Consider the following 23,881-nt stretch of genomic DNA (forward strand, 5'->3'; position numbering starts at 1 on the left):
TTGCTTGTGACAGTCAGTTACATCTGTATGAACCTATGAGCATCTTGATGGGGTGGTGTTGATGTACATGAGGGTACAATTTGAGAACTGCAGGTGCTGTGCAGTTGTCATTTGTGAGCAGAGGTCTTCTGGAGAACCTTTACTTGTTGGTTTGCCATCCCAGAGGGATGCAGTGATAAGAATTTCTGATCTCATTAATTTTGGGGGGCTGGGACTGAAGGAAGTGCAATTTTACTTGCTGCACACTGACATGGAATCAGAGGTGAAGCTTTAGTTGTGGTGATGTTTTGGAGCAGAGCTTATGAATTAAAGTAAAAGCAGAACTCAATTTGCTGATATAAAGATTTGGAGTGAAGAACGTTTTTTAAAGCTGCTAGAAGAAATCAGCATTCTTGTGTATGTGTTTGAAACTCTTATCAGGAATATAGCAACTTGATTTGTGGTTTGTGTTACTTGATGCCATTCAGAAAGGTGTTTTTTCTAATTCAAGTAACCAAATAAGAGTAGCTCCCTCTACCTTTCCTCCAACTTGAATTTTACTGCATAAACCATGTCGGAAGAAAGGATAGGTAACAGAATTTACAGGACTTATCAGAAATACAGTTGATTTGCTGTCTGTCTGTTGTATATTAGATAATGAGAAGTTCTTGTGACAGTTATTTCTTGCAGGAGTGTGAAAGCTGCTACTTTTCATTTGTGGAAGAGAGCTGGTCTGAATCATTTTAAATGCCATTTTGTTGATCTTCTTTCCCTGAACTCTCATAAAGAATCTCCCACAGCAGTTGAGTGCTGTTTTTATTAAATCTTCTGGCCTTTTGGGTTATATTTTGTACGTACTGTTGAATGTTAAATTTTGAAGTTAATAGTTCAGGCTTTCAAACATTTTGAGGAAGTAAAAAGCTGATAGGAATTCCAGACTGAAAATTACAGCTATTGTGTAGTAGTGCTGTAACACCAGAATATTGGGAATGCAGACAATAAAGGATTTTTAGTTTTTATTCTAAATATTATTAGAAAAAAAAAAACTTTTTAGAATTTTCTAAGGCTGCATAGTCATAGGAATGGTCTGAATGAAGGCTTCTTGAGCAACTTAATTCCTTTCTAAAGCAGAGGATGAAAGTCTTCCAGAAATATTTTCCACTGATATATACCTTCATAATTCTGATTTTTTTTACTGTAATTGGATGTGCCTCTCAGCGTATTTAAAATTTTGAAGCCTAAAATATTTGTGGCATTGCTTTTTGGGCAGATTTTTGTTTCTTTGGGTCATATTCTGCTTTCTCTGAAACGTTGCAGGTGATATCATAATAAAGAACTGGTATGACAGGTTTTAATTGTGTTCCCTGTGTCTGGTTTGAATGAGTGAAATTAAAGTAAGGTATGTAAAGGGGAGCTCTATAGAAAATACTTCCTAGGTTTTCATTAAAAACAAACAAACAAACAAAAAAAAAACACACCTAATTCAGGAATTGGAGGAAGGGAGAGAATTGAACTCTGGGGACCATGTGAAAATTAGGTGAGTACTCAACCTGTAATGTTAAGACATCACTCCAGGATGATTATAGGAGATGGTTAAAATTTGAATAACTGCTCCACATTATATAATGGGAAATGAACTTGGCAGCTCTTGAAATATACTTGGAAATATAATACAGCCTCATGTGTCTTCCTAACTGTCATACCACAAGGTTTCAAGTGCATGCAAATTACCTGCTAACAACAATCATTAGTCACTGGAGAGCGTACCTGTTGACCTAGAGGCTTTGCTTGTCGGAAGGTGACGTATATATTAGTAATGATTGTAAATGTCCCGAGGCTCTGTTGTCTTAACCTGCACATAAAACTCAGAATTCTGTAGTATGGTTTTGTAAAAAACTCAGAATTCTGTAGTATGGTTTTGTAATTGCCTTTATCTGAATTAATGGGAAAGTGTTTAAAACATCCTGACTTCAAGCTCCATTTGTTGACCAAACTAAGGCTACTGTCTGTAGTCTGTCCTGTTGCCAGCAGTTCTTGGAAGTATGGAGAAAAATGCTAGGTAAGCCTGTTGGTTGTCCGTAACTTTCCTTTGAAAGTTTGGTCTGATAGGGATGTTAACATTTCACTTCTTCCAGGAGAGGTATTTCCCTAGAAAATTCCACTCCTGGTATCCCAAGTTCAGATGTCTTGCAGTCACTGCAGCATGGTGGCCAGTTTCAGCTGGTTCTTGGATGAGTTGATAGAGAAACAATCCTACATCTAAATTCTCGAGTTGGAAATTCTCATCCATGCTCTGTGCCAACACTGCAGCATTTTGTTGCATCTGCATCATTTTATCGCACCTTGATAAAAATAGTTGCAGAACAGAAATGAACACTGCAAGCATCAGCCTTGCTTATTACACAATTTCAGCAAACCGTAGCACTGCAAGCTGCAAGGAGTTACTTAGGTGCCTTGAAACTTAGGAAATGCTTGGAGATTCCCAAGGCTTTCAGTGGGGAATGCAGAAGGAGGTGTGTGTCAGAAGGACACTGCTATCCCTGCAGTGGCCACTTTAGAGACTTTATTTCTGCTATACACAGCACAACTTGTTTTCAGTAGTGTGCAGGCTGAATTATTACTGTGGTAAATGTTGGTGGTTCCTTAAGTAAATAATCTTTCTTTGGTATTAGCTTATTCTTGAATACTATTGAAGTGATGACTTTACAGCTGGGCATTGTGATCGGACTTCACAAATGGAACTAGGAGTGCAAGAAGCACAAGACATTTCCAGAATAATATTGAAATAAACAAAAAAAAAGCCAAGAAATGGAAGAAAAAAAAAAGTAATCCTCCTGCCCCCATTAAGTACAAAGCCTCTTAGTCCTGTTGGTTTTCAGATATCTTGTTATTCCTTTTGCTTGCTTTTAGCTGTTACAGAAGAAAAATAAATGTATGGGTTCCTAGATGCAGTGCCTTGTACATATAGCTAAGTGAAGAATGTTTCCAAAAGGGCTATATTCTGGACTTGGCAGACCTGATGCCAATATTGGTTGGTTTCTTATCTTGGTCCATGAGAGTTTGGTGGTTGAGGCAGGGATTGACTATGCTCCTGATCCAAAGAGCTCTTCAGCAAAACAGTGATCTGGCTTTAAATATGAGATCAGTTTTGTCTCTTGGGAGTGGAAGGACATGGCATGCTCGTGGTGCAACTGAGACACAGGCTGACCCAGCCTCCTTGGGGGGGTCTGTCATTCTCTGCCATGAGATGAGGTGCAGCTGGCCTATTTTAAGTGTGCAGTGTGGTCCAAGAGCCTGAGCAGCTCTGAGGATGTGGTTCCACCTGCTGCTGGGACAACACTTGTCTCAAAGGGTTATGGGAGCTGGTTCTGGGCTCGAGCATAGTGCTGGGAAGTAGGAGGTGTTGAGGAGCCAGATGTTGGAATGACACCAGCTCAAATCTATCTGCCTCCTGAACTGAGGTTTTACACAGCAGAGGGTTTGTCAGTGGTGTGGTAACCATTCCTTGTGTGTGACAGCACTGTCAGTACTAACGTCTGTTAGTACTGCATTACATTGGGTGTGTGTTGTGATGTCTGGCTTTGAGCAACGTGGCTTTCTGGGCTTGTGCTATAGCAGTCAGGAGCTCATAGCCACTTAAGTGGACTGTCTGTTAGCTATGGAGACTGCAGGAAGAAATGAGCTAGGTGGTTATTTTCTGGCAGTAAGAAACCTGCTGTCATAGAGCAAAAGCATGGCTTGTCCTCTCCTTTTACCAGTGGTGATGAAGGCTGCTTTTTTTCTGTTCCTCAGGACCTGCTGCTAGGAGAAGGACCTGCTACTAGGAGAGATTTGGCAAGGCCCTCCTTGGGCTAGAAAGGAGGAGGTTGTTTGCAGTTAAAAGCTCTAGCACAATGACACTTCAACAGAGCAAAGCTGGTAGGAGTTGTAGCCTCAAAGCTACCCAGCAAAAAAGTTAGCATGGCTTACTACCAAAATATTATGTACCTCGAAGAGTTGTTAGACGGGTTGCTCCAGGAGTGGTTCTTGGATAGGAAATAACATGGTGCTTATTGGCCAGGAAGGCAGATTTGCAATTTGATAGAAAAGTGAACAATGACTAAAACTGTGTTTAAAACTTGTGCACAACTAAAAGACTATACATAACATGTCTGTGGGACTCTGAAGTATCACCACAACACTCTGGAAGTAGTTCTTGTCTTATTTTAGGAGGTTGTGGTCTCAGGCTGCTCTATTTCTTTTGGTAAGTACACTGGAAAACGTGCTTGAGTGTAGGAAGATGGTTAATGCTCTGTGACCTCCTAGGTTGATTAAACCTGGAAGTATTTCTAAAAATAGCTGTAATGCCTGAGAGGAGGGGATCATGACATGCGGTAATACAGATAAATATCAACCAAAGTCAGTCGCTTCCACTATGAGCAATTAGATAGGCAGTTCCTCCTTCACCTCCACACTGTGGCTTCTTTGCCAGGTAAACATGTAGGCTCTCAACACATTGCCACTGGACTGATGAAATTGCTCTACTCATTCACATGTGCAAGTGCACAAGCAGTGGTGTTTGGGAAGCATAGGATAGAGAACAGGATATACATTGGGCTGGTGGGGAAGAAATACGGCATCAGATGTTGTAGTCAGCATAGCAGAACTTTTGAGGGGGGCTGGTCGTGTGGCTACCAACGCTTTATGAAGGTAGAGTGGAATGTGTTGGGATAACCCTTTGTTTATACGAAGTGGGGTTTCTTTCTTTAAATTTTGCAGAATTTAACTGTTACATAATTTTTGAAAGAACTGATCACAGAGAAAATAAAAATAAATCCAAGTACAGAGTTGAAAGTGCGTGCTGGTATAAGAGAAACATACTTTTACACAAGCAATTCAAGCTCATTAAAATTCATGGTAAGCCATGTCCAGACATGACTGGAGATGGTCAGAGTGACGCTGCTTGAATGGTGAAGGGGTTAGGGTTGAGGTTGGCTTTGTCTCTTTCATTGGTGGCATATGGAGAGCATGTATTTGTAGTGATAAATGTTTCAAGTCCCTGTTGTATCACGATATTGATATTCCCTTAAACACCTTATGCAGTTATATGAATGGAATAATCAGGTTGTCTGCTTTCAGTAAAAACAGGGTTATTAGTTGTTTGTACTGCTATTTGAATGCTGAGGGGTTAATTCCTTCATTTCCACTATAACTGATTGGATTTTCCAGGATGCTGGAGGTAAAAAAAAAAAAAAAAAAAAAAAAAGCTAGCACAGATCGTGCTGATCCTGCACTCTTTGTTTTACATGTTTTTGACAGGGTGTTGGTGATGATTGAGGTGCTGACTATAGCTTGCATGTTACACAGTGTTGATGTGTGCTCTCAGTTCTACAAAGCTAAAATGAAATGTGTATGCCTGTCTTTGGAGTGGGGGGGTGGAAGTCTGTGACTTGTCGTGTCATCCTCTCTGATGCTTGTCATTCCCCTTGATACGCAGAGAAAAGATATTTAAGACTTTTTCTTAACTCATCTGAGTCACACATCTTGTGTTTGTACAATCTATGCCTGCGGGAGGGAGGTGTTGTAGAAATAATACAGTACCTCTGTCAGGTGGTCATCCTCAAGATCTTCCTGCTACTGTCTACTTTTTTTCTCTCATTTTGTAGTATCTATACATTTCATGCAAATATTGCTGGAAATGTCTTCATTGCACTACTGAGAAGATAGAAGACATTATTATCTGGGCTTTACAGATGGAGAACTGAAGCACAGGGATTAAAGAACTAGATAACGCTGGGTCTTAAACCCTGAGGCCCCTTAGCTGTGAGATTGTTTTTAGTATTTTGTTCTTCACCTAGAGTATTTTCTCTCATTTTGACAAGCATAAATAACTAAAACCACGTTCACCTCTCTTATACTTCTAGATGCTTGGTTTGCATTTTGTTTGAAAAATTACCTTCTTTACATACAGTGAATTCTACTACTTCTAGTGCAATAGTTTGCCAATGACACTAAACTGGAGGTGCTGTTGGCTCCCTGGCGGGACAAGAGGCCTTGCAGACAATTTGAGAGGGACTGGAGCATTGGGTGATCATCAACAACATGCAGTTTGAAGGAAAATGCTGGGTTCTGCACCTGGGACGGAGAAGTGCAGGACACAGGCAAGTTCTGGAGATGAGTGGCTGAGGAGCAGCTCAGCAGAAAGGGCTCCGGGAGTGCTGGCTGACAGCAGGCTCAGCATGAGCCAGCTGCACACCCAGACAGCTAAGAGGGCAAACCACATCTTGGGGTGCATTGAGCACAGCACAGCCAGCTGGTCAGACGTGGTGATTCTCCTGCTGTTTAGCATTGGTGCAGCCTCACCAATGACAGGACACAAGGGAACAGCACAAAGCTGTGCTGGGGAGGGTCAGACTGGACATGAGGAAAAATTCCTTTACCGTGAGGGTGGTCAAACCTTGGGAGAGACTTCACAGAGAGGTGGCTGATGCCCTGCGCCTGTCACTGCTCAGAGGCATCTGGACAACACCCTCAGTGACGTGCTGTAACTTGTGGTTAGCCCTGCGGGGGTCAGGCAGCTGGGCTTGGTGATCTCTGAAGGTCCCCTCTGACTGAACTGTTCAGATTGAAATAGCAGGCTGCCTGCTGGAATTTAATTGCTATTTGTTATTTAGCCTGTTGAGTGGGAGAGCATTAAGGGCGGTGGGTTAAAAGATTTAAGGATATTATCAACTTGTAGTCTTCTGTGCTTGCTGTTTGAAATACGAAGGGTGACTGCTATTAACATCAAACTATATTCAAGCATAATGTTTCCCCTTTTAACTTCCTATGTCCCCAAGTTCCAATTTGCCCGCTTGTGCTGCATGGGGTGCTCCATCTCACACCATTCTGCTGACAGCAGATCCATCACACAGATCAGATGGAGGGAGCATGAAACGTGATTGCAGGGAAATGCTCAAGAAATGCAGCTACTTTGTGTTTACATACTACGAAGCTCTGAAATCTTAGCATCTTATTTTTATTCAGTGTGATTTAAATCAGGATTTGGAAGTAACTGGTGTGTTTAAAATACCTGAAATAAGCAGAATACTTGCCAAAGTTGGGGAGGAGGATTTAATTTCCTTGTTCTGACAGAGACCTGTAATTGATCTGTTTCCATCAGTCTGTGCTGGTTGGGTGATTAGTTTAGGACGCTCAGTGTATAAGTATTAAAGCTGATGAAGTTTTCTGTCTCCCTGAAGACAGTGTTTACACTGATAAACTGCTTCTAATTTCAATATCACTGGAGTCAATCAATTCAGACTTTGACTGACAGTCTTAAGTTCTTAGTTGTGATGACTTCCATTAACCCCCCCCAGGTGTTTTAAAAATTAGAAAAGTTATAGCTCATTACAACAACTTTCCCAAACATATCAGGATTTAATGCTATCCAATGTGAATTGTGCTTGAATTCTTTCCTTAGCTCATTTAACTTTTGCACAGGGAGTCCCTTACATCTGCTGTTACAGATGGTGAGTAGGGCAGTGAGGTGGTGGCTGGTGGCAGAGCTGAATACATGAAAATGGCTCTGAATAAGGAGCAGTATTCCTCTTGCGTGGGTATGTTGTCTGGGGGTCTCCAAACTAGGATGCTGTGGTGGACTTCACTGTCCTTCCATTGGAAGGTAGTGGGGTTAGCATTTTAGTTTGTGTTTACAAGTTAGGAAAACAAAACAGATGAAAAAAAAAAGCTGAATACTTTTTTTATAGATGTATGTAAAACTTTATTTTTAAACTGTTTTATTAAAAAGAAATGTCTTATATTGTCATGTTAAAAAGGTTTAGAAAGATTGCATGCTTTATTAGAATACTTATAGTTTACTGGAATTACTCATTTTTAAACTTTAAAAACTTTTAAAGAACACAATTTTAAGTTTAAAGTTTAAAAAAAAAAAAAACAACCAACCAACCGTGTATTCTAAAAAAGTAGGGGGGGGAACTTTTGTACAATTGAATTAATTTTTCTGACAAAGTATGGCTTAATTGACTGGAGCTGTGATGTGGAATGTGTAGAAATAGATACATGCATGCTGTTTTAGAGGAATGATTGTATCAATTTTAAAGAATTATTTAGGAATTTCACCTTAAAGATAGTCTATCGCTGTTGATTTTAAAAGGTGCATGGCCAGATGTGTGAGGACAGGAGAAAGTATGTGTGTATAATGGCCTGGGTACAATGAATCATGCAATCATGCCTCTTAAATGTATTGTTCTTTCATGTGAAGGCCTGAAAACATGGAAAACTTCATTACTGCTCTTGAGGTACCATATGGAGAACACATTTACCTACAGATTTATACAAGTGGTACTGCAGCCGCAAAAATACATGCTTACTGATTTGAAGAAATGGCTTGAGCCTTTTTAGGATGCTGCTAAGTGCTGGGTAAAAAAAAAAAAAAAAAAAGGCAAAGCAGGATGGGTTAATATTAGCTATGCAATACGGTAGTTTTATTTTTTCCGCCAGCATTTGTGATCATGAAGTCCAGGGTCCAAGTAGCAGTGTAGAGAAAGGTAAAATTCGTATCAGATGTTTGCAGTTTTTCTTCCCTGCTGGACTTGCATTTCTGGACTGTAGTAATGCTATCTCTACTTGCCAGGATAGATAAATGTAAATTCAGTGATAACAATTGGAAATACCTTTTTTTTTGTACTTCCTCATTAGTCTGCCTGTTTGCTAAAATAGCTTGGAAGGAGAAGCTGATTTCTGGGACAAGAGCAAATAGGTAGCTTAGTTGATAGCATGGTTGGCTCACTCCACTACAGATAGCAAAATGTTGGATTAAAAATCCGTGTTTTGACAGATTCGAATTCTGATGTTTGATGCAAATGACTACAACAATATATTTAAGTTTCAGTTAATATTGTGCATCTGTTCAGAAACTTTCTGAAATGGGAAGGAATGCTGTGACCACTGCTTTTCCTAAACGTGTTTATGTTAAATGAGCTAGATATACACAGAAATACACTTGAGTAGTGGGAGGTTAATTTGAATTTGTATGTTACTTTACAACTTGTTAGAGCAGTAATGCTTACATGTGTTTATAAACAGTTCCAAGTAAATTCAGAAATTGGCAGATACACACTGCACACCCACAAAACACTTCCTTTCAGTGATTTTTTTAAAACTTATTTTTACTTTCTGCATCCCACAGTGAAAAACATGCGAAGTCATCATAGGAAGGTAGTAAACATCATAATCATCATCCACTAGAGGGAGTAAGATTTCAAATATTGTAATTAAGAATACTATAAAAATATTCATTATACCTTTACTACTAATACAAATATACAGTCTAAGGAATGAACAAACGAATAACATCTTGTACTTCAACTTCCTATATAAAAATAAGCTGTAGAACCTTTTCTACTCATTTTTTTGTCCATCCTATTACTCGTTTGCAGTGTCTTTTTTTTTTTTTTAAGGTAGAAAAGTATCTAAACCTTTAAGACACATAATGATGGGAAATCCACTGTGTTCTAGTGGCTAAGGTGAAATAATTCAAACCTGTGCTTTCTCACCTGACTCCCACAGTTCGAACCTCTACCTCTAATATGTGCGAGTGAGGGACAGGATGGAGTTCCCTATGCCTACATCCTGTGTGTTCCCAGGAATCTCCTCATCCTGTGGATACATATACCAGATGACCAAGGTACTCCTATAGCCTTGGATAAAGTGAATAATTCAAGCTTTTCAAGCTGCATACTGTAGTTCAGCAGATGTCATTACTGTATTATTTTTGACAATACTCTAGACTCCCAGTCCTCATGTCCTTACTCCAGTGAGGCATTTTCTTGCTTGTGTATCTGTGTGATGTGTGTTCTTTTAACTATACTGTCACATTAGGAGCTCTTATTTAGCTGTGTACCTGTGGGAACACCTTCACGTTGTCCCTGCCTTCTATATTTATACCTCACATTATGTCTTTGTAGTGATTTCAAGTCTAGTAATAACAATGTCTGTTGTTCAAACAAGGCTACTTTATCCAATGATAAACTGTCTTGTTCCTGTCATTATTTACCTCTTTGCTTTCATTTTCTCGGACAGGTATTACATTTTTTTCCAGATCACTGGTAGCAGTATCGAACTGTATTAAGTGAAGAACATATCCCAGTATGACCCACAGAAAACATTTAACATGTAGTTATTTTTTGAAATCTCTCTAATGTTAGTCCTTCCGGTATCTTGCATAAATTTTTGCATTCTACTAATTAACTTATTAAAGCAATATGTGGAAATAGGTTGAATGTTTTACAAATGTCTCAGTGAATTGTTAACTCAAGTGTTTATTAATCAGGCTTGGAATGTCATTTTTAAAAAGATCTGTTTGGGCAGACTGGCTTATGTGTAAAACTGTGTTAAATGACACTAAGTATGCTGCCATACCTGAATTCATTACTAATGGCAGCGAGTATCCTGTTTATTCTTTTAGAGGAGTGCTATGACATGATGGCTTAGTTTCAGTATTGTAGAATTTCTAGATATTCCAAGACTCTTGGAAAATAGCAATAATTGAATGTGAGTGGCTCAGCCAGTTCCTTCGTTACTCCTTGGATAATAGTTATCCGACTAAAAAGGCACAATTAAAACAAAACAAACTCCTCCCAGCACATCTTTTTAGATTACAGCCTTTGCTGTAATGTCCTTCCAAATTATTGATAGAAGAAGAGATGTTTATGTTACATTAAGCTGTGTTAACGTACTCCTATGTTCTGAAGAATACAGAAACTATGTGTTAAGGCAAGAATTACTTTTACCTTTTTTCATCAATCTTTTATGAATTTACCTTCCTAATCCAGTGTGAGGCCTGTAGCATTTGTTAGGATTTTGCTAGTTTTAGCATATTGAAGGAACTCCTTATTGTTTGTACTGTTACTGGTAAACTTCTTTCAGTGTGTATCTTGTCATAAAGCTGATGAGATCTGAACAATTTGGAATGTTTTTGAGCAATGATTCCAGACCGTTTTTCATGTTTTGAAAAACTCCAATGTGTATTGACTTAATTATCAGAGTGAAGAAGCTAGGCTAGATAATTTCTGCATTGGATTATTATACACAAAATATCAATTTAGTATTGGTGTTGCATTTCAGTTTTAAAGATACACTGCCTATCCTTCTAAGTGTTTATGGTAGTGTTTAAAATCAGTAATTAGTACTGTATAATTAAAACGTTTCTGCAGAATATTTCTATTGCTATTTATCACTGAAAGTAAATGTTGACATATTGAAATCTTTTTTCTTATGTATTGAATAGAAATCTTTCTCAGAAAAGATTCCTTTTGTAAATTTGCTTTTGGAAATGTAATTTTCCTCAAAGCGAGGGTGGATTAGACAGCTTTTCTGACTTGTGTGATGTTTTTATCTTCAAGTGAATACAAAACGGAAAGCTTAATGATCCTTATCACTTGCTAAGGTGCAATACCTTATGTAATGCTTTGATAAATAAAACTCATCAGCCAAGTTACATACATTATGTGTTGCCTACCATAAGTGATCAAGTTGCCAGAGCTGCTTTTTGTTTTGGGAGTGGCTGTATAGCTGAAAACCAAGTGACACCAAGTGGTGTTAAGGATGTGTTTGCAGGTTCTCATGTTGTATTTTATGTAGTTTTGGGACACCCACAGAATTAAATTATTTCATTTGATTATCAGTAGCGTTCTGTTGAAGGGAAACATAACTGTCAGATGTGTGACATGGATCTGTGCTTAACAACTTTGTTTTTATGTATTTTGGAGCAGAGTTAATGCAATTTATTTTTGTCTAGTTCTACATGGCAGAGGTAAGTAAATTGTGCTGGCTTACTGGTTGTTGAGCCTGTATTTGTTGAGTAGTTGCAGAGATTAGCAGTATACTATCTGAATTTAGAGTTAGAGAGGCTCCAGTTGAACGGATAGGTGCTGCCAAAGGAGTGATCCTGCTGCCCCTGCCTGTCTGCCCCACTATTAACTCCCTTCTCAGCCAGGTGCTGGGCCTCACTGAGCTGAAACTGCTGGCTAAATGGGGAGAGAGGGTGGATCCTTAGACAGCAGCTGTGTAGTACTGGTTTGATTTGCTTGCAAAACCTCACTTTCCCTTGAGATGTTTGCTTTGAAATCTGGCATTTCTGTGGCATGGAAGGTCAAACTGCATGCACCACTGTGGAAGCAAAGTTGTTTCTTCACAGGCATTATTGTCTTCACCCTTGTGTGGTGCTCTTTAGGATAAGGCCTGTGTTTCCCTTTATGAAGCATATTCCTTCATCCTGTAAGGCTGTTGTAGAACGATGCTGGACTTTTCACAACTACTCCCTTCATTTGCACACCTTCAGCAAAAGCTCAGTTCAGCCTCATTATGCATATGTCAACCCAGCACTTCAAAGAAATATTCAAGTCTTTGCCTTTGAGCTGGTGTCTGAAACAGCCTAACTAGTTAGCAGGACTGTTTGTGTCTGTACATGGTAAGGTAAGATGAAATTAAGTTCCAATTCACAAGTCTTGTAATTCTGGGAGCTATTCGTTGTTGAGTAGTAGTATGTGCAGGGTCCGGAGACGAAATTTTAAGGGTTTTGACCATCAGATGCCACATATTGAAATGACCTGTCATCTGTCCCCATAAGAGGACAGAAACGTTCACTTTGAATTACTTTCCTCCTTTCTGCACATGGAAAAATCCAACTTGTTAGATCATGAAACATATATATATTACAGTAGCCAGGTCTATGTAACGGCTTTAGGTACAAGCATCTGTCTGGTTGTACCTAGAAGGAGCTGACTTATTTTGCCATCAGAATTTTTCTACTTGCAAGCACTGATCATCCTTTTATTCAGTTGGGTCCTTGCCCACATTGTAATAGACTGGTACAGCTTTGGTTTTGGAAAAAATAAAAAATAAAAAGCATGTGTTTATATGGGCTGCCTCTAATCATTAATATGCTGGAGAGTTTCACAAAGAAACCATGAGTTGATTTAGTCTGTCCTTGCAGGGGAAATGATTTCTAGTATTTGGCCTAAGATGAAATGGGTTTTGAGCTCTGTGATTACCTCACAGATGATGTGCTTGGCTGAATGTGACTGAGTTAAGGAAACTGAACTAACTTCCTTCAGCTGCCTCTTAGGAAGGCTGAGGAGGGGAGGGAGCTTGCAGGGAGATGGGGGAACTGAAACTTCCTGCACGAGGGATGCAGATGGAAGGCTTGGTTATTACTCTTTAGTCAGTGCTGTTCACAACATCCAATTGGTAAAATTCCCTAGTTTAATGATTGTATGCGTTTTTTTCCTCCCAAAATGCAAGTTTGCAAGTTACAGACAAAAGCTTGGCTACAGAGGAGAGGTGATGAAGTAGTGGACAGATTATACAGAGGAGATGTTTCTCAGTGCTTATGCAGAGATGGGGCTGTTTTCCCGTCTTCTCATATGTAACTGATCCTTCTAAAAATGTCTTAATTTCAGAAGAGTTTTTAGACACTTATGTTTGATGAGAGCTAGACTGACATTGTTTACGGTGGTGTGTCAGCAAGTCACGTCTGCAGATTTGTCCTAAGGCCTTCTGGGGTAATTGCTGTGTGAACACACCTTATTAGATGTCTATCTAAATCCATTTCAAGCACGTTCTTTTTTAACTCTTACTTCAGCCTCTGCTTGTCTTCCAATTTATTACTATTTTTTAATTGTATCACCGTGCATTCTCTGAGTAGGGTAAAGATTGCACCCTGCTCCCACACCCTTGCCATGTAAGCCCACTACAGCTAGTTTGTATTTACATTGTTTTTTTCCGTGTTTCCCACGTGTTTACTCCCACTTTTGCAGACACCCCTCTGGTGAATTAAGTACATCACTGCTTGGGCGGAGTGCTGTGCTCAGCCATGCTGGGCGGTTGGTGTTTCCATGGGCTGCAGCTCCCGCACCGTCAGGATTCCGCAGGAACCCTTCAGTGAAATAAGCGAGCAGCCGCAGCACAGAGCTCGCAGGGTTCTCCCCGTGACCACCGGGGTGACCCAAATCCCTCACACGCCAGCCTCCAAGGAGGGCCGCGGCGGGGCCCGGCCGCGCCGCCGCACACGGGACGGGCGGAGCCGGGGGCGGGGCGGGGCGGGCCGGGAAGTTTCCTTCGGTGCCGGTCGCTGCCGCCTCCCGGTCGCGGCGGCCCCGCGGCGCTCGGTGTGTGCGCGAGCGGCGTCGCCTCGCTGCCCGCTTCCCTCCCGCCCGCCCGGCGTATGGCGTGGGGCCGCCGGCGGCCGTGAGCGCCGGGCCATGGACATGTCGGACCCGAACCTGTGGACGGTGCTCTCCAACTTCACGCTGCCGCACCTGCGGAGCGGCTCCCGCCTGCGCCGCACGCAGAGGTAAGGCGGGCGGGCGGCCGGGTCTCCTGCTCCTTTCCCTTTCGGAAGAGGTCCTTCGCCCCGCGCGCTCCCCCCCCCCCATTTTTATTTTTTACAGACTTTCCGCTCTCTCTCAATTGTTTGACCTTTTATCCGGAGCGCGTACTTTATATGGACAGCTCAGGAGAGCCTACTTTTTTCGGTGCTCTTAAAGAGACAGGTTTGTCTCCCTCCTATGGGCCTTTGTACACGCGGGAACGGCCTTTTCTGTTTCCCTGTACCATTTCCCTCCTTGACAGAAGGGGGGAAAAAGGTCTGGAAATAGCAAGCGCTAAATAGAAGGTACGGTTGTGCCTCTAAAGGTTAGAAGAGGGGCAGGCTCTGGTGTCTTGGTCATTTTTTGTGCTGCGCCATCCCCTCACAGTAAAGTGTGTGCCTCTGCCACAAGTAACAAAACTTTATAGAAGTTTGTAACTTGGTTCGTCACCACCCTGTTTGCCATCTTGAGACCTACCGGTTGCATTGGTAAGCCTTGATACGCTCCTGTCTGCGAAACTACCTTCAGTGTTACTATACGTGTTAGCATGTGTGAAACGTCTTCTCTGGCTGAAAAGTTAACGCAAAGAAGGCAGGATACAGCTCTACTCGGCCTCTAGGCTCCTAAGCTTTAAGTATTTGCATAGTGGTGTTTTTTAAAAGGAAAGAATGACTGTAGAATGATAGGTTAAAATAATAAAAGTTTAAAAAATAAAATTAAATGGTATGTTTCACAGCAGTGCAAAGGTGTTCATTCAGCATATGTCTTAACGTTTATGTAACTAACTTGCTAGCTGCAAATGATGGCTTATTAATTATATCTTTATATATATATATTGTTAATTATATCATGATATATATCATTTTAAAATGCCTAAATAGCATCTAAACCGAGTGTCCAAATATGCCTTGTCACAAGATGCATGAAATATGTGTGTGTCGCTTCTTAATTTTCATTTATTTCAGTATTTGGATGCCTTCCTATTTCTCACACCCATTTCGTACTATGGAATCATAGAATAGAATCATAGAATCGCTTGGATTTCTTGAAATATTTGAAATATATTTTTAAAGTAGCTCCGACTACTCTCTTGAGTATTCTATATATGTGATATATATGCAGTTGCATTTTATGTATTACAGCAGCAGTCAGTATCTTGTACCCTCTCCTAGCAAAACCAGTATGTGATATCACTGTGAAACTAAGAGGCTAATAGTGTTGTTTCAAGTTGCTTAGTGTTAACGGGCCCAGACACTGATTCCAGGCAGGTTCCCTCATGCTCATCCTGTGGGGAGCTCAGCCTCTCCTCTGACTTTCCCAGGGGAGGGAGGGCTGACTAGCCCAGCCGTTACAGTTCTTTTCTTGAAGGTGGATGTGTCCCTTCCACCCATCCACTCATAATTCATCGAGTGATGTAAGTGGTGTGTCCCAGGTGATAAAACTTTAAGAGGAAATAATATGGACGGTGCGGATTATTCTAGTTCTGCCCCAGAAATGGGCTTTGGTTAAATAAGGTGCCAGCTGGATTGGTGTTTTCTGAGCTTCATCTCATCTGGACTGTCTTCAAAGGCCCACAGTCAGTCACAGACTGTGACTGTTAGATGAAAAGACTGGAAGGATAGCTGGTTACATGCCACAGGATTCTTCCTCTTCCTAGAAGACTGTTGGGTAGTGGTAACCAGTCGTGTTCTGTGTAGCTTTCCAGGCATTATAGAGGACCAAAGAATATGAACAGGCTTGAAGGAAGTCTGGTTCCTGTGATCTGCATCTGCTGGTTGTGCTTCAGTGAAAGTTTTGGGCCTGCTGATCCAATATATATTTTTTAAAAAATATTTTTCTTAGTAGTAACACTGTCTGTAAAACTACCATGGTTCTACATGAAAACTTGGAAAGTGATGTTCACTGTCCTTTCTAGTGGGATCCATAGCTGGCTTTGGGACTTCTTGACGGTGTGAGAGCTTTAATTTTGTTCTGGCTGGGCATTTTTTTTTCCCCTCTCAGCTTTGTCCTCCCTTCATGTTCAGTTACTTTTGCCAGTACTACCAGGATTATTGTGGCCTGGTAGGCCCTACAGGTTCTGTGTGCACTACCCTTCCTTTATATTTGGTATTAATGAGAATTGCCTGCAAATACTAATGATCTTGTTTCTTTGTGCAGATTTCTTTGATGGATGAATTTATTTCTCTTGGCTGAGATACTAATAAGTGAAGAACTAAAACATTGCCCATTCTCATTTGGGTTGCAGTGTTAAGCATGGCAGCAGGGTTATAACATGGGCATAAGACTTAATTTGTGGTCTTGTTTGCTCACTAAAGTCTCTCATTAAGATTTTTTATTATTATTATTATTCCTGCTTTTCTGCAGTAGACCTAATTCAATTCAGTTGCAGCAGCTCTTGCTAGAAGTGATACCTGACCAAGAAATATCCCAGCCTGACTTTCAAGTCATGGAGTGGGTTTTCAGGACTGGCAGGTAGAAAAATTCTCTTCAATTATAAATTGGAGTCATTTGGTATTCAAATCACTGAGCCTATAAATGACATGGATTACACCATATCCTTTTACAGAGAAGAGGCATGTATACAACCACATTAACTTCCTTTTCTGTTGCTGTAGGTGTAAGCCCTTCTTTGTACTAATTTCGGGTTCCTGCCTGAAATGGCATCCAATCTGAATTAGAGAATGGAGAGGGAATATGAGAGTAAGAGCATCTACACACCTATTTACAGAGATAGATGTGTAGATCTACATAGGGATGTGTGTACACAACACATGTACTTTTTCATATTTTAAAATAAGTAAACTTCCTCTGCTGCATACTACCCTGTACAATTAGCTCTCTCTTCTATCCCTTCTCTCATGTGTCCACAACCTCTGTATTTTTTACAAAACAAGCAAGCTAATGATTTTTTTTTTCCTACTACTTCTTTGTGGTAATTGCATTGAAACAGCATTGTTTTTCAAAGACACAGAGTTAGGAATGGTCACCCAGCTGTTTCTCAGCCAAAGTAGACTTTGGGATAATTTGTGTTGGAATTTCATGTCATTTGTGTATGGTCACTGAAGTTGTATTAAGGAGGCTTTCCTGATAGGGGATTAGCCAATCATCAAGTAGCCCTTCAAACATTCTAACAATTCATAACCATTTCAGAAACATACAGGAAAAAAATCAAAACTCTTACTGAAAACTCTTTCAGAGAACAGAGTTGTCAAATTTTGTTGTAGTTTTACTAGTTTTGGGACAGTCTGTTTCCTGGAAGATATACAGCAGGCATTTTGAGGTTTTGTGGGTTGGCATTTTGAGTAGGTAGTGATTAATTTACAGTGTAAACACCTGCTATGGGTTATTGTATAGATTTTTTCTTTGTCAACATATTATGTGTAAGTATCCTGTAAATTCATTGTTTATTCAATAGCAAGTGTTAAAAGGGGTCCTGTTGGTGACATAAAAAATATATATATTTAAAAAGGCACGTTTATTAATGTAAAAGCAGACACTGGAATTAACCATCTTGTGCAGATGCCAGCTGAATCTGTCAGTGCTCCAACTTGAGCTATTTCACTTTGGGTACTTTAGAGGACCATCAGTTACAACTTACAAAAGATAGCTTTTTTAATTGTATTTGTGTTACTTTAGTGTATGTTTGGGAGTGTGGTGATTAGAAGAGCTTTATCTCTTCCCTGCTTTCAGCCCTCTGAGTTTACCTTAACTCCTGCTTGCAGGAGAAGGAGATACAGATGTTTATTGTCCTAATAGGTGTTGCATATATTTAGGAAGATGATCTTTATCCTAACTTTGGCGGGAATAAGAAATAAGTATGTGCAGGCTATCTGCTTTAAAACACATTGCCATCGAATATGTGTTAAAAGGTAATCTGTTGGACTAATGATCCCACTGCTTCCTGTGCTAGATAGTGAAGTGTTAATGTAGTTTGGTAATTTTATTGCCTTTCATTCACAGTAGGGGTTGTGCATTAGGGGGGGATAGTCTTACAGTCTCACTGTCAAAGTGAATACACTTTTGTCTTTATTCTGGCTGGTTTACTTGGCCAATCTTTTTGTTCAAGCAATTAAATTTAAAGTTCTGCTTGCAGTTGAATATTGGCAACAATCATTTTTTCTCCAGTGAGCCATCATTGTTTCTTAGCTTCAGCTAGACTGGTGAAGATTCTTCTGGTCACATTCTTTTTTTTTTTTTTTTTTTTTTTTTGCTTAGTCTTTGCACTGAAAAAAAAAACTATTTTATTAGAATTAAATCAAGATCTTCATGGTATGACCCAAGGCTCTGGCTGTAGAAAACCCATGGAAAACAACCATAAGACTGAGATTTAAAAAAAGAAAGAAAGCTTAGAAAGCTCTGGAATATGCTGCAAGCCATAATTTTATTTATTTATTTATTAACCACTATGGTTAGTGTCTGCTGTTACGTAGCAGGAGACAGTCTTTGTCCTTACCCAGAGAATCAAAAGGACAGTAGTCCAGACTTCCCTTCATTAGCTGTGGCTGTTGGGACACATCACACGAAGTGGGCACATTACACAGAGATTTAGTTCTCCCACTTTGAGCTTGTTTTACATCTGCTGTTGATGTCCTGCAGAGCCATTGAAGTTCTTCCTCTATTAGCAGTTGACTGATCCTTCTCAAATGTAATTTTTAAGCATTAATAGGCACTCACACATGTGGTTGTTTATAGTTGCCTTTTCTGTGTCACCTTCTGTCAGAGATTCAAACTTCTGGTAGCAGTAAGCTCGCACACCTCATTGTGTGGCTGCACATAATGACTGATGGGCTTGGATCTGGTAATTCTTTGTCAAAGCTGGAAGTGATGGCTAGATAAGGATCCTGGGGTGGGCTCCCCATGAATTAGGTGCATGTTTCAGTTTGTGTGACTTTGGAAGTAGAAAACTGAAGTGGAAATTATATGGTTAGATACTGGATATGAAACCATTAGGTAGTTGGAACTGCTGTGTTCAGAATATAAAGGTACTGCCAGCTGAGTTAGGTTGAACATTGTTAATGGTGCTTACTAAGTGGAACGCTAACTTAATAATGGTGTAAAGCTGTTCCACAGATCACACTGAGTTCTTGTGTGTGTATTGCCACATTTAAAGGCTGTAGACATGGATCAGGATGTTATGTCACTTAAATATATACATATATAGTAGGAGGTAGATTCGTTGAAAGGAACACTGTTACAGCACAAGGATAGATGTGTACATAACTCACTGTGTTTCCCAAATTGAGAAAATCAGTAAGCTTTGTTAACCTTGATTCAGCCTTATTCAACAGGTGTGTCAGATTCAGTAACAGCTCACAGATTGTCTCCTGAGAACCTTACATTTGCAAAGTCACTGATGGCAGTAACTCTGGAATTTTAAAGCCTCCCGAGAATACAGTGTTAATACATAATTTTATGTTTAGGCATAGTAAGTAAGCGTTCTGTATTGGGCTCTTTATTTCATTTGATGTGAGTGTTTATGGTGTAATGCTGTGTGTCCTTACCTTACTTAGTTTTTAATGGGACTTAAGTTTTCTCTGGTAAAGATGTAGGAGGAGATCACCCAAGCTTTACATTCTTGGCATTTTTCTATGCATTTCTAAAACCATATACTTCTCAATACTAATGTTTCAGTACTTTCTTTGTAGGAATAAATATTCTATATACTGTTGATACTTGTATTTCTATATACTATTCAAGTATTTTTATTTGGTACGTCTGCTACAGTATAATCTTGTAACTTATTAAAACTGAGATAACATAGTACAGCCTTAAATCTCATGGTAGGTCAGTTCTGTGAATTTCTTTGAAATGCCAAAGCCAAATTGAATAGTAGCAAACTAGAAAACTCCTCTTGGCATGGTTCCCAGTAAATATAAACATATCTCAGAAATGTTGTAAACCGGAACAATTCCCAGATTGATCTACCCAACAGAGAGAGCTCAGAACTACCAACTGTGCATTACTAGTATTCCTGCCACTGACAGATAAGTACAAAAATATTGGGGTCATGCCAGAATAAATATATCAGCTTTTTCTCCCTTTCTTTCAGTTAGTAATGGTCTTCCCTAAATAATTGTTTAGAAGTAAGGAAAACCGTCATGCTCTATTGTTCCTGAAAGATAATTATTATTATTGTAGGTAGAATCTGTTATTCCCATGAAATACCGGCATGTTCGGTTTGGTGATTAGAAAGTAAAAACTGCTGCAATTTCCTTCTCCCACCCGTTCTTTTTTCAGCATATGCAGTAATTATGGAGATATGTTAACATGTAATAGCCTGCTTTTGATCCCTATCATTTGGCTGTAATATAGGTTTAAGATGATACGTTGATGAAAAATAGTTAAAAGGTTACCCACAAGTTGATTTTTTTTAATCATCTTATGAAAATGTTGAAGATGATGTCAAGGCACTGCTTATATATAGGAAAATGGCTGTTTTATCCATGAACTTTGTGTCTGTCTTGATGAGGCTGGTTTAAAACACATAATTATGAACATCCAAATAAATCATATGTAAATCAAGGATACATATATTTTCTTACAAATATTTTACTCTAGTTTGTGTGTTTGTGTATAAGCATTTTTTAAAATCTATATTAATGATAGGTAGATCAAGGTAGTACTATGTAAATTCAAGTGTGTTGATTTGGTTACTGAAGAAATACTGTTCCTAATGCTACTTAATTTGCTGAAAGAAATACTAATGTCAAGAGTTGCATATTGAAATACTTTTAGTAAAAATGTGGATACCCTCAGACCTCTTGGTGCTTGCAATGCAAGCATATTATTGCAATGCAGAGTTTCAAAAATAATATTGCCTTAATGGCAGTAAGGTGGTTATAACAAACAATCTTTTTGAGTGTGTCAATAAGGGAATACATCAGGCTGAAAACTTATTTGTCTGACAGAATTCATATTTTTCAGGGGACTTGCAGGACTGTAAACTTAGAGGAGAGGAAATGCTAGCAATATCAGTGGATTCTTACGTTTATTTTTATACGCATCTGTATATAAGTATACATCCGGACAGACTAAATACACACACATGGGTGCACAGACATTTGTATACATAAATATTCAAGCAGTAGCTTTAAAATAATACTTGTTGAGAACTTGATTATTAACATTATAAGGTCAGTTCAATGATCTGAAAAAAATTACTCTTGTGCTTTGTTCAAAGACACATTGAGGCATGAAAGAAGCTATTTCATCTGCAAGGGGATTTATGCTGTTTATAGTGTGCGTTTGTACTATAGCTTTGGAAAATTATCCAAGTACAGCCATTTCTGATCTTGCTTCTGGAAAATGTGGCTTGTCTCCTAAAACTGAAGAAGGATTCTGGGCTCTATTCCACCATTGGAAGAAGTAGTTGGTTTATTTGATGTTTTTATTTGTTTATTTGAATATGACTAATTGAAACAAGCATAGTATTTACATTGTGAAATATCATGAAATCTACTTGTATTTCCCTTAAGAAATGGAGAGAGAATTCCATTTTAAAAATCCTTTAATTTCCAAGGAAATTATATTAATTTGAATTTTCTCTGGAGTTTAACTTGAGAGGGCTGATAAATTAATTCATTTTGTTTGAATGCTGGTACTTGTTATCTGGGATTGTTTTAAGTAGCACTCAAGATGCTTATAACTGGAACAGTAGTGGAGGATGGACTTTTCTTTTTCTCCAGCTGCTTTCTTTACTGCATTTGGGAACAATGTGTAGTCAGTCTTCTCTTTCTGGCTGCTGGGCCCCATCATTCTGTATGGGATTTGGCATGGGCCCACGAGCAGAAAAGAGATTTGCACACGTGGAACAAGATGCAGTGTTGGACCCTTTGCTCTTTGTACTTGTATCTGGGAGAGAGGAGTTTATATAATAAAATTTGATATGTTAAAGCTGTACGCCAGAGATGAGTTTCTGCAAAACGCCTGTACTTTGTTTCTGAAATACATTTAAATGTGATGTTTTAATGCATCAGATTTAAACCCTAAAATTGTTAGGGTGGAACACGGGGACAGTATTTTGAACTAGCTGACCTTCCTTTGACCAAAGTGTGAGTATAATGAATGAGCTTTTACTTTACATTTATGTTCTTAAAGCTTTTAAGTTTCTCTTTGGGAAACTGGTATAATCACTTATTGGGTGAGCTTCTGAAATTTTCTGGAAAGGTATTCCTACACAAAAATGTATGGAAACATCAGAAGTAGGGACCAAAAAAAAAAGGCTGTAAGAACAGCTAATTTTGTAACTACTTACTTCAACCTCCAGCACCGCTCCTGTCCCCCCTGCGAACACAACTAAACCCAAGTGGAACATGAGAACTTGTTTGTGTGCGTGTTGGCTGGGTCTGACCGAGAGGCAGGACCTTCCTCCAGCCAAGAGGTGGTGACGGTCTGGGGAAGTGTCCCACAAGTGGCACTGCAGCGGCCACAAGTTCTCTTGGACTCTGTAGTGAAACAACAGCGAGGAACCCAAAAGGGAGTTTGTCAGAGAGGGAATGGGACATGAGATCTGAAACTTTTGCAGGAGGGCTGTGGCGAAACACAAACGCATAGAAAGGGGAGCTTCCCTAGTTCTTCTATTGACAGAATTATTGCAACAGATGTGTGTCATTTCATTTAACAATATATAGCTTAATGCCAGTGAGCCTAGAAATCCTAGAGCTAAGTTACCCCTTCAGACATGGGTATTTCCTGCTGGTTACAGTGTGTGCTGACTGAGAGAGGGCAATATTATTTATAAGAATGTTTCAGTAGATAAATAAATATGTTTGCAGATTTAACATAGTTCAGGCATAAGCATAATCAGTTCTTGGTGCATCAGAAATGGGATAGTGATGATGAGAATAATTTAAAGTTTTAAATTTCAACCAAGTGTCTTGGTGTTTAACAGAATTTGTTGTCAGGACAGCTTTCATAATGCAAATCAACACACAGCTTTTTTATTTCCTTCTATGGAAATTGGAAAAAAGATGTGTGAATGTTAACCCTTTCATCTGACAATGTTGTTCACTGATAACTCATAATTAGCTAATGTCCTTTGTGATAATAATGTTAACCCTCTCAGAGTTAACTGATAAAAAAAATAGAATGTGTGTATTAATTTTACATATTTCCTTTTTCAGTGAGTCTAGGCTTGTCTAGCTGCTTCTTATGCATGGATATGTCAAGGGAATTTCCATAAGTGCTGTAGCAGTAGAAGCAAAGGCAGTCAGACAAGTCCAATATGCTCTATTCACCTTGTCTGCAAACACCCCACGCAAAAGGATGATTATGTCAGTTCACTGTACAGTCAAGTCTTACCAGAACATCTTCCTTGTGCTTCCCCCACATGATGGACAAAGAAAATGTGTAACATGCTTTGTAAGTGAGGGTTGTTTTTTGCTTTGTTTTGTCTTTTCCCTTACCTGGAGCTTGGTGATTTGGCTTCTCCCCCTGGCCCTTCTGCCATGTTTTGATGATTGAACTGTTCTGTTTGGAGGCATCTGCTCTCCATCTGTGACCTATGACTAATGAGAGAACATGAGTTCTGTTGGGAAATATACTTCAATCTC

At 39.4% G+C, this 23,881-nt stretch overlaps 1 protein-coding gene across 9 annotated transcripts in view; it reads left to right on the forward strand.

The window, feature by feature from the left end:
• MAST4 (microtubule associated serine/threonine kinase family member 4) overlaps window positions 1-23,881 on the forward strand; it is a 294,272-nt gene that overhangs the window by 174,306 nt on the left and 96,085 nt on the right. The window contains exon 1 of one of the 9 annotated variants that reach the window (XM_035309523.1): window positions 14,058-14,314. The exons of the other annotated variants lie outside the window; for them this stretch is intronic. Within the exon in view, the coding sequence (XP_035165414.1) occupies window positions 14,223-14,314 (92 nt within the window). The 5' untranslated portion in view covers window positions 14,058-14,222. Of the gene's footprint in view, window positions 1-14,057; window positions 14,315-23,881 lie in introns of those variants that run through there. 9 annotated transcript variants of the gene reach the window in all.

The sequence above is a fragment of the Oxyura jamaicensis genome, chromosome Z (genome assembly GCF_011077185.1).
Source record: "Oxyura jamaicensis isolate SHBP4307 breed ruddy duck chromosome Z, BPBGC_Ojam_1.0, whole genome shotgun sequence".
Taxonomy (NCBI): domain Eukaryota; kingdom Metazoa; phylum Chordata; class Aves; order Anseriformes; family Anatidae; genus Oxyura; species Oxyura jamaicensis.